This window comes from Solanum stenotomum, chromosome 12 (assembly GCF_019186545.1).
Source record: "Solanum stenotomum isolate F172 chromosome 12, ASM1918654v1, whole genome shotgun sequence".
Classification (NCBI taxonomy): domain Eukaryota; kingdom Viridiplantae; phylum Streptophyta; class Magnoliopsida; order Solanales; family Solanaceae; genus Solanum; species Solanum stenotomum.
In genome coordinates this window covers 37,495,670-37,507,244 of record NC_064293.1, presented here as the reverse complement: position 1 = coordinate 37,507,244, position 11,575 = coordinate 37,495,670, and the positions used below count along the sequence as shown (strand labels likewise).

At 35.9% G+C, this 11,575-nt stretch overlaps 1 protein-coding gene across 2 annotated transcripts; it reads left to right on the top strand.

Moving 5' to 3' along the window:
• Nucleotides 1–1,944: 1,944 nt before the first annotated feature.
• Nucleotides 1,945–11,296, top strand: LOC125848326 (lysine-specific demethylase JMJ25). Of its 2 annotated transcripts, none has more exons than XM_049528177.1 (12): nucleotides 1,945–2,913; nucleotides 3,032–3,180; nucleotides 4,934–5,036; nucleotides 5,129–5,261; nucleotides 5,333–5,396; nucleotides 5,490–6,228; nucleotides 8,011–8,340; nucleotides 8,735–9,259; nucleotides 9,348–9,420; nucleotides 9,498–9,583; nucleotides 10,791–10,910; nucleotides 11,216–11,296. In XM_049528177.1, the coding sequence occupies exons 1-12, from the start codon at nucleotides 2,299–2,301 to the stop codon at nucleotides 11,294–11,296; spliced, it is 3,018 nt and encodes a 1,005-aa protein (XP_049384134.1). In that variant the 5' UTR covers nucleotides 1,945–2,298. The 2 variants fall into 2 exon arrangements, 1 of the variants encoding a protein (XP_049384134.1); XR_007444507.1 differs by lacking the exon at nucleotides 11,216–11,296 and adding an exon at nucleotides 10,013–10,122 and having other exon boundaries at nucleotides 1,946–2,913.
• The last annotated feature ends 279 nt before the right edge of the window (nucleotides 11,297–11,575 follow it).

Here is an 11,575-nt window from a genome sequence, read left to right as displayed (position 1 = left end):
AACTCCCATCCCTGCCACCCTCGAACCCCACCCTCTCATCTCACCTCCACAATGTTTTGCTAGATCACATATAAATATTTTTGAGATATATAGTATTTTTTACTTACTTACCAAACACTTAAAAATAAGTAAAAAATCCACTTATTTTTTGAGAAAAATATTTTTCTAGGAAAACATTTTCCTTCCTACCAAACACACCCTTCTTGTATCAAAATTCTTATTTTATACATTTTAATTTGTATGAAAATGTATCTTTCATGAGAATGCAAATTTTTAGGTAGTTACCGCTTCTAAACATGGACGGAGTGCGGACATAGGCTTTAAGATAGTTTTGATAGAACTTATTACTCCGTAAATTTGACATAAACACTGTATATATGTGTTAGGAAATTAACTAAATATGTACGCAAATTAAATTTAAGACTCAATATTAATATTTTTCTCTTTCGTAGCGCCACACAATCAGGGGCGGAGCCAGCCTTCTATTAGGGGGTTCATCTGAACCCTCTTCGATGGAAAATATTACTATTTATACATGGTTAAAATTATCTTTTTATGTATATATAATAGATGTCAAACCCCCTTCAATTAGTTCGTGTTTAGTTTTTCAGATATTGAACCCTTATTAAAATTCCTAACTCCACTACTGCACACAATGAACATAGTAGTGCGACACGAGATTACTAACGGACAGTGAAAAAACGATACGACTCAAGACCGAGCTCTATTTGGTTGAGATTCACCTTAGAACTCAAGCAACCAGGAGCTATATGCATATGCTATTTGAGTCAATTATGCTGTTTGGTTGTCAGGCTAGTGACTGTTAAAGTACAATTATCATTTATGGTCTAAATAAATCCACTATAGAAAGCAACTGTTACTTGTTTCCATGAAATTTTTATAGATATATGTCATCAATAGTGCACACCAATTTTGAATATGTTGTTTCATTCATCATCTCAACTTCCATGTAAGATTTCAATTTTGGAAATAACAAGCTAGAGCTTTTTCTAAAAGAAAATTGATAGATACTCATTTGATAAATATACAACTAGCACTAGTTTTGTTGATGTCTCTGTCTAAATGAGTAATTTATTTTTTTTTTTGAAAAACACTAAGGTTAGCTAGCTATCTTCTGATATTCATGAATTGACCAACAGAAAAAACTCACTCTCTTTTTAATAAATTAATTTACTTTCTGTTAAATGTTGGTAATTTCTACTACTACAAATTTAACTACAGATAAATAACAGATTCAGAAACTTTGGGGGGTCAATAAATGTAAACATGAATAGAAAAAAAAGAGTGAAGAATACAAAAGAATTCATAAGAAAACTCACACTTAATGCCAAAACTTTTTTTGTTGCTGACGAGAACACTGTCTATTGTATAAACGCACTAAAAATGAACGAAATCACCTCCAAATTCATTGTTTCCTGGTCTATTATTACTATATACACACAAAATCTTGATTTTAGTGCAATTACATTAAAACAGGTTGGTCATACAAAAATATCCACCCCATAATCAAATATACATTATGCATTGCCATTATTTGATAAAAAATCGTTCTTTGAACATACCAACTGCTATCTGATATCCAAATGTATCTAACTGTTTATTAAAAACTTTCCAAAGTTCCTAACCAATTCTATTAATAATGTAACCTCTGCCAAAACAGAAAAAGAGAAAATCACTTAGAGAACAATCTGATCTATGCAGCAACATAAAGTGCAGCTCATCAGAACCACAACTACGCCTCAATCTCAAACAATTAGAAAATGCAACCGAATACATTATCTCATTCACCAATAAAAACAAAAAAATCATTCACAGACAAACAGAGTGTTCTAAATTTTGTCTTCTCTCATCAAACTTCTATTACTCAAATTTTCATTTTTTCTGAATCATACATTGTTAAGCTATATAGTCTGAATTTAGGAGTTCCTGATTGTGTGGGACTCTCATCAGATGCACACATCTATCTGTCTATCTATACAGTATAAAAACTACAGAAACTGAGGGGTCATAATTGGTTGCAGTGTCAAATAGCTTCCACTTGTGATTCAATCGAAACATCCAAGACGATTTAGGACTCTATTTCATTGCATCACAACACACACAAACTACATTTATCTATCAATTTCTCATTACACACACACTAGAAAGTAGAAAGTCACGCACTAAACCCTAGTCACAGAAAGTCCCTCAACCCCCACAAAATTTTCTTTACTCTGTACTTCCAAGATTCGATTTTTCCGAGAAAGTTTTGATTTTCTTGGAAAATTAAGACACCCAATGGAGGAAAACGAAGCTCTGCCGGACGATCTCCGGTGTAACAGAACTGACGGTCGACAATGGCGGTGCAAGCGGCGGGTAGAGGAAGGGAAAAAGCTTTGTGAAATTCATTATGTTCAAGGTCGTCACAGGCAGATGAAGCAGAAGGTACCTGAATCACTGAAAATCGTGAGAAATACGAAAAACAAGAATCAATCCAAGATTAAGAATCCAAAAAGGTCTCTTGAAATTGGGTTTTCAAAGAGTGAAAGGGCGTTGAGAATTTTGAAGAAAAGGAAACCCCTCAAGCATAAACCCTGTGTTTCAGAGGCGTTAGATGAAGCTTTGAGGAGAATGGAGTTGAAAAGAGGCGATTTGCCGTTAGAATTGATTCGTGTTTTCTTGAAACGGCAATTAGAGAAGAAAAATGAGAAGGAATCGAAGAATGCTAGTGCTGAGGTGATGAGAGAATTCCCTAATGCTTTAATGGCTATTCCTATTATACCTGCAAAGAATTTTAACAATGCAGGTTCTGTTTTAGACGTAAAATTAGGCCTGGATTCCAGCTCTAACCCCTTTTCGTTAAGGCGTTTCAGATCAAAAAATATTGAACCCCTTCCAATTAGTACAATGCAGGTTATTTCTTTTTCGTGTGAGCTTTTGTTTTAGTTCAAAACTGATGTCTTCCAAATTGTTATGGTGGTGTTTACATGATAACTGTTGTAATGATTATGGATGCCTTTTTGGTGATTAGGCATTGCCATTTGCTAGGAATGTGAAGAATATAAGTAAAGTAAAGAGAAGAAGGTTGTGTCATTGGTGTAGGAGAAGTAGCTACCGGGTCCTGATCAAGTGTTCGAGTTGTAAAAAACAGTACTTCTGTCTGGATTGTATTAAAGAAAGGTTTGGTTTGCTTTCTTTAGCTTTTGACAAATGTACTTGATTTAGGTATGTTTACCTGTTTTATCACGACTCTCCTGTATGCAAAAGCATTTATAATGAAACCATTTTTGAATGTTAAATACATATTGGACAATCTTCAGCTGGATTATCCGATGACTTTATACTTTTGTCGGGGAGCGTATAACTACTTTAAGTGGGTAATATAATTGCACTTGTCTGTCTCTGATTCTGGTACTTCCAAATTAGGGATGACATTCAGTTCGGATGTTAATGACTTTAACCTGTTGGCATGGATCTTAGAACTATGTGTACATATTGGACAATCTTCAGCTGGATTATCCGATGACTTTATACTTTTGTCAGGGAGCGTATAACTACTTTAAGTGGGTAATATAATTGCACTTGTCTGTCTTTGATTCTGGTACTTCCAAATTAGGGACGACATTCAGTTCGGATGTTAATGACTTTAACCTGTTGGCATGGATCTTAGAACTATGAGTACATATCGGATAATCTTCAGCTGGATTATCCGATGACTTTATACTTTTGTCGGGAAGCGTATACCTACTTTAAGTGGGTAATATAATTGCACTTGTCCGTCTCTGATTCTGGTACTTCCAAATTAGGGACGACATTCAGTTCGGATGTTAATGACTTTAACCTGTTGGCATGGATCTTAGAACTATGAATACATATCGGACAATCTTCAGCTGGATTATCCGATGACTTTATACTTTTTGTCGGGGAGCGTATAACAACTTTAAGTGGGTAATATAATTGCACTTGTCTGTCTCTGATTCTGGTACTTCCAAATTAGGGATGACATTCAGTTCGGATGTTAATGACTTTAACCTGTTGGCATGGATCTTAGAACTATGAGTTGGTCAAGAAATGCAATGGACTATTAAGGTTATCCTTGAGAAAGTTAGGAAAAGGTGAACTTTATAAAGTGGGATGTACATTTTGCTGATGATTCTCTCCTTATAACCAAATGGGAGTTGGTAAAAGATAGTATTTGACTGGGGGGTTGTGCAGAAGGGTGGAAATGTTAGAATAAGTTAACAGTCACCTATTATTTTTCAAGTATTGGATAGTTGAGTCATGAGTGTTGTGGTTTCATGAAGATGTTCTTTTGCAGAGAGAAAATATAGTATGATCTAATATTACATGAAGTCTATGGATATAAAGGGAATCCTTGGACGTCATTAGTCTAATCAATCCTAGCATAACATATCTTTATGAAAGTAAATCACAGTAGAACTATTACTTGTGAATTGCAATGTAATATGTCAGGCATTTTTAATAAGCACAAAGTTTTATGCGTTCGTGCTCCACATCCTTGAAACACTTCACTCTTTCAAGAAGATACATGAAATTATTAGCTTTTTGGTGTGGAAGGAAAGAGGCTGAGGTGTATTCCCCAAGTGACTCCTCACCGTGAGTTGGCACATGGAATCCATTTGATCAAGACGGGGAAACAATAAAATCCCCCTGATTCAGTAGTATGCATAGCAGGCAGCTAAGTCCTACAGAAGACGCCTCTCGTTTATATGTGAATTACAAATACAATCTTTATGTGTAGAAATATGCTTGGGTAACCCACTTGCATGCATTATCTTGGTTTCTGTAATAGACTTTTGTTGACTGGTCTAAATATGATCAAAACAAATAAAGTTTTCTTTGTGCTGAAGTTGCTTCTTTTGAAACTCGAACAACTGGTTTAGTGAAATTTCTGATGTTTGATCTGTTTTAGGAATTTGGAACAGCAAGAAATTAGGGTGAAATGTCCCATTTGCCGTAGAGATTGTAGCTGTAGGATCTGCAAAAGGAGTGAATTGAAGCCCAACAGTCATAAGGTATGACAATATTGAAACTGCATTTGAGCGATCATGTGTACTTAATACTTATCCAATTCTGATTTGTTTGTTTACGAACAACATTGTACCAGGAATCCTCAAGGCATAAAAGGAAGGTTCCAAAAGTCCAACTACTTTATTATCTGGTCCACCAGCTTCTACCGATACTGGAAAAAATAAATGAAGAGCAGAGAATTGAAGTAGAGATAGAAGCAAATATATCAGGTACTATTATTGACTCAACACTCTGGACTTTGGTCGATTTTGAGCATCTACTCACTTTTTACATATTATAGGAAAGGGGGAATCTGACATTCAGATTCAGCAGGCTTCAGCAGGAGATGGAAAATTATATCACTGGTAAGTTGACTGATCCTGAGTCCTGAAAAGTTTGGTTGGTAAGGATGTTAGACCTGCTGCCTGTCTTATCCATGATATTTTAATTCTGAGCAGTAGTAACTGCAACACCTCCATCCTGGATTACCACAGAATCTGCTCTAAGTGTTCATATAGCCTTTGCTTATATTGCTGTCGGGATTCCCGTCATGGAAGCTTAACTGAAGATTGTAAGTCCGAAGGTTCCAATGAAGAACAAGCTTGTTCTTCTAACTTTGAGCGACAATCAAGGATGAATTATACTAGCACCTCAAGGCAAAGTTTCTCGGGGATACATTACCCATCTTCCAGGTCATGCTCCAACTATCAAGCTTGTGCTGATGGCAGCATATCTTGCCCCCCTGCAGAATATGGCGGTTGTAGTGATAGCTTCCTGGATTTAAGATGTGTATTTCCCCACCCTTGGATCAAGGAGCTGGAAATCAGCGCTGACGCAATATTATGCAGTTACAACATTCAGGACACAGAACACGATTTTTCATCATGCTCACTATGCAGGGGAAGCGATCATAAAGATGCTGTTGCTAATTCATTCATCAAAGTAGCCGAGAGACAAAATTCGAGGGATAAGTTTCTGTATTGTCCATCTATAAAGAATATCCGTGAGGAAAACCTTGAACACTTTCAGAAACACTGGGGTGAAGGTCATCCTATTATAGTACGGAATGTGCTTCGGAATTCTTCTGATTTGTCTTGGGATCCGGTTGTTATGTTCAGCACTTACCTTGAGAAAAGGTCAAAATGTTCCTTGGATAAAGAAACAGCCAAGGCACAAAATCACTCGGACTGGTGTGAGGTAATTATTTTGATGCTCTCTTCATTAGTTCTCCTCTGGGCCCTTGACAAGAAGTTTCTTCTATCATCACCCTTGACAAGAATTTAACCTCTAATTACAAAAGGATGCGATCGAAAATGTATGTTGGTTCAAACTTGAAATAAGTTAGATAGAAAGGCAATTCTCTACCTTATACAAAATTTTGCGCTTTATCCACAATGGGAAGAACTTTAGGGATAGGCTAAATTCATCCAAATTCCAACCTTTTTTTTATTCAAAATAATGGATGTGTCTGAGATACCTTGTGTGCACCTTTACTGTTCCACAGATTACCTGATATCTCCTGCCAGTATTGGTACTGGGTAACTCTGCCCTCCGAGGCTTTGGCAGATGGGAAGAAATCAACTATTGTTGATTGCGACCCCTAGTATCGATATTTTCACCCACTTTTTACCTCTTCGTTACAAAATCAGAAGGATGCATGGACTAAGTTCATGTAAAGGAAAACTGCACTTTTCCTGTTAATATTGTGATTATGAAAGAGCTGGAGACTTAAGCGGAAGCTGCACCATTTTATTTGTTGTCATATCCTAGATATTCTTGTATCTTGCATGTTTTTCTTGGTTTATAGAACAAAGGTAGATGTCTATGGGCTTCTCTTTTTGGTTTAGGACAGTAAGAACTACTCTGTTTTATTTTATATGGTAGTCTTTGACAGGACATGAATTTAGATAAAGAAGCCAAGAAGGCTCTGACACATAAGGTAAATATATGTAACACACAAAAAGTACCCAAAGAAGTTTATAGTGTTCAGCATATCATGCCAATTCCTCTAAGAGCGTATCATTGAAGGCAAACGGGTGTGTCAAGGTTAAAGAGTTTCCAAAGATAAAGGTGTCAATCTTTTCGAAATGGACCAAAAAGGAAATAGTGTCATGTTAAATGTAGGGGGCGGGGTAGGATGGGGTAAATTAGTATAGAAAAGGAAGAGAAAATTAATATGATGGATCTATCATCTATATATCTTAGTTGTATTTGCCTTGCACCCTGCATTCTCACCACCTGTAGAAATAGAAAAGGAAGAGAAAATTAATATGATGGATCTATCATCTATATTTCTTCTTTGTATCGCCTTGCACCCTACATTTTCACCACCTGTAGAAATAGAGAAGGAAGAGAAAATTAATATGATGGATCTATCATCTATATATTTTATTTGTATTCGCCTTGCACCCTGCATTCTCACCACCTGTAGAAATAGAAAAGGAAGAGAATTAATACTCCCTCACTTGGCATGGAGTTTAAAATAGTAAAGACGACTTTTGAATCTTGTGGTCTTAGCTAAGATATGTAGAAGGTACCAAAACGCCCTTTAATCATGTGGTCTTAAACATGTCATGTGGAAAGTTACAATTAAAGAGTTGCCAAAAAAGGAAAGAGACATCCTATTTTAAATGGACTAAAAAGGAAAGTAAGACAAACAAATTGAAACGGAGGGAGTACTTGATAATTAAAACTTTCGAAAGAGGACGAACAAATGTTCTCGGATATTAATCTTAATTCTCACGCTATGTAATTAACAAATGAGAAAAAAAGAAAAATGTATAGTTGCAATTATGCTACAGCATCCTTTTCATCATCTGCTTAATCAGAATTGTTTTCCATTCTACTAGTGCTTTGTAAGGAATTATATTTTAACTGATGTTGATTTTCTACATTTTCTTTTGTATATGAGGTAGCCTCTGACAGTGTACATGTTTATGTAAAAACAAATATCATGGCCTGATTATCTGCACTTTGTAGGTTGAAATAGCTAGAAAACAGATATTTATGGGGTCACTTGAATGGCAAACACATGCAACAATGCAGCGTGAAATAGTAAAATTCAGAGCATGGCTTTCTTCCCATTTATTCCAAGAGCAGTTTCCTGCTCACCATGCTGAGATCTTGCGGGCTTTACCACTTCAAGAGTATATGAATCCAAAATCTGGTCTTCTAAATCTAGCAGTTAAATTGCCACCGGAAATGCCACAAACTGATTTAGGACCTTCAATCTATATTTCCTATGGTGGGCCTGAAGAACTATTGCAAGCAGAATTTATCACTAACCTATGTTGTGAATCATATGATATGGTAGGCCTAATTTTCTGCTAATATCTCTATTTTTGTTTCATTTTCTTAGCTTGACTGCAACCTACTGAACATTGAGACCATCCTGTGTTGTATATTTTCTCTGTGACTGCTTATTCAGAAGAAGAAACACATCTCTGCTTCTGTGAAAGTAATCCTACAAGATTCAGCAATATAGCATGACAAGTTCATAAAAAACATTTAGTGATCCAATCATCCTGCACCTCTTCATACATGCAGCATGGAAGGGAAATTTAAGTAGACTGAAACTATCCATGTATTATGGCTACCCATAGGGTTCTAAATATGATTTTCTCTTACAGTCTAAAGTAAAGAGTGATCTAGCATGTGAGAAGACGATTTAAATTTTGATTCATATTATTTGGATTTTGCTCAGGTTAATATTCTTGCAAGTGCTACTGATGTTCTTGCTTCCAAGGAACAAGTAAGAAAAATAAAATGTTTAATGAAAAATAAGAAGCCTCAAGATCACAAGGAAATTACCAGCCATTTCAGTGATCAGAAAGGAAAATCATCTCTGCATAGTGGAGACACAGAAGAATCCGATCTGCAGGATGCAACTGGAGAGCAGTTGCCTGATGGTATTGCTGAAGTACCTTTCTACTCTAGTGACTCACAAAAAGGTCAAAGGTATGAAGACCGAGATAGCAATATCTCCAGTGACAATGAAAATGACTCTGAATCTGAGTCTGATGTCTCACTGTTCTGCTCTGGATCTGTTGAAAGGTCTGAAGATTCAGACAGTGATTATTTTTTTGAAGATGTTGATGGTGCCAAGAAAGAAGCAAAACCCTCAGGTGCTCAATGGGACGTTTTCAGCAGACAAGATGTCCCAAAGCTTCTAGAGTACCTCAAAAGGCATTCTAGCGAGTTCACCTCCATGCGTGGTTATTCCAAACAAGTACAGCTCTTTGTACCAAGAGTTTTGTGGTAAAAGGTAGAGTATGGCAATAGAAATTAACTTAATCTCCATCTTTTGGCACGTGCAGGTTGTTCACCCAATACTTGATCAAAGCTTCTTCTTTGATGCATTCCACAAATTGAGGCTTAAAGAGGAATTCGGTATATTTGCTTTGTCTTCTTTTATCCTTATCATTTGGATTAAATTAGTTCTAAGTCTTAATGTTATTACTTTTTAGATGTTCAACCTTGGACTTTTGAACAACATCTTGGAGAAGCTATTATCATCCCCGCTGGATGTCCATATCAAGTCAAACAACTTAAGGTATCCTTTATAATGATGACATTCATACTTCTTCACACAATTTGATGAGAAAACCTGCATATCTCCATCTTTCTCCTGTTCTTGTAGTAACCAAGTTTGAAAGAATAAGTAATTTCACCTGTGTAATGAGACAACCAAGAATTGTAGCCTGATTTCCTCACTGCTCATGTAGTTGTTTACTATATTGGATATTTTGAACAAAGAATTAAGAAATTGTTTTTCTGGTCATTCATGGATTTATTCATAGTAAATGTGAGATTTGGAGATAATATTAGCAAAGAATATCCAGATCAATTGAATAGTTCCCACCATATTCAAATGCTGGTTTGTTTAAGGTGACAGATATCTTCTGCGCTGTAACTTCTTCAAAGAAAGTAGTTTCCGTTTCATTAATTTGCAGTATTATTAACTGAAGCTTATTGATGGCAGTGTTGTTAAAGGTTCGGATGAGAACGCTTATGCCCCTGAAACTAGGTGCAAAGCGGCTGGCGCTTCGCGTTGCTTAGGTGGCACTTCAGTGCAGACACCAAGGCAATACGGTGTGCGCCTCTTCACCCACGAGCTCCTTCTTGAATAAGACAACACTAAACACTAAACATAGTTGACTAATTGATATATTAAATATATTAGCTAAGCTCTATGAATGATTTGTCATGATTAGGAATAGGAATTTCTTTATAGGGTGAATTAGGATTAGGAAACTAGAAATCCAGTAAAAGAAAATAAGTCAGCATACCTGAATTTTAATAAATAAAATTGCAACTTTGCATCTGAATCATAAAATTATGGCTTTGCACTTGATTTTACAATATATTTACTACTATATCTTCTTTTTTTTTACCCCTCCCTAGTTGCTCCCTTCCTTTTTTTGTTCCTTGGTAAATCGAACTCACAACTTTCAAGTTGGAAGTGAGAGATGCTTACCATCCGAGCAACTCCCTCCCGTCATAGATTACTATATCTATTTTACTTTATCATAATTTTCAGTTCTGTTATCCATATTTTCTTGTTCTGATTTGACATGCTGTGAACTGTTCCATAGTTTCTTTAGCTCTTCTATGTCTTAAGAAGCCTTAAACCAGCCTAACATCGTTTTCTTTTGTTCATACTATATACTGACGCGATCCTAGTCTCAGATATAGCAGTATGGGACTTTATTTCTTTTAGTGCATAATAACTAACAAAAGATTCTATTCACTGACCGCAGTCATGCATCAACGTTGTTCTGCACTTCATCTCGCCTGAAAATGTTGCTGAATGTATCAACGCAACTGATGAAATTCGTCTACTTCCTGAGCACCACAAAGCCAGGGGAAAAATGCTGGAGGCAAGTTTCACAACGCTCCTTCTTTTAGTTGCTAGAATTAGGTTCACACTGCTATAATATAGAAATCTAAGCATGTCATCGTTTGATGAATTTACAAAAAACTTAATTCTGGGAGTAGGTATTATGCTTGTCTAGACTTCTGTTATCATTCATATTTGGTAGCGGAAAAGCATGTCTATTAGTCCTTCTCAAAAGAAAATGCTCCTTCATCAAGTTCTTTAATTTATGACAATGTCTATTAGTCCAAAATAGATGTCATGTTCATTTTCGTTTATGCTATCTAACTGTTATAATTTGACCAGCAGGTGAAGAAAATGGTTATTTGTGGGATGAAGAATGCAATTGCAGAAATTTGCGACCTCACGCGTACCAAACAGTCCTCTTGAAAGATGCATCTTTGTCAAAACTGATTTGATGCAGACTTTGCAGGTTCGTGCTTACATACTACTAGGGAGTAGGATCTACTTCTTTTTTTTAGACAAAAGGAGGGATGACTGGATATTGATTGCTTAAGATCTTTGTCACTCGGCAAAGATTTACTTATGTATATATATATTAGAATCATTAAGGTGCAACTCATAGATCTACCCAGTGACAGATTTAACTCATAAAAAGGCAATGTAAACATATAGTACTATTTAATATTGCATTGTACATGCTTTGAT

Excerpts from the sequence above, each read along its gene's own strand:
- LOC125848326 (XM_049528177.1), top strand. The coding sequence starts at position 2,299 with ATGGAGGAAAACGAAGCTCTGCCGGACGATCTCCGGTGTAACAGAACT. Across the intron at positions 2,914-3,031 it reads TTCCAATTAGTACAATGCAG|GCATTGCCATTTGCTAGGAA; the intron begins GTTATTTCTTTT and ends TTTGGTGATTAG. Across the intron at positions 5,262-5,332 it reads GATAGAAGCAAATATATCAG|GAAAGGGGGAATCTGACATT; the intron begins GTACTATTATTG and ends TACATATTATAG.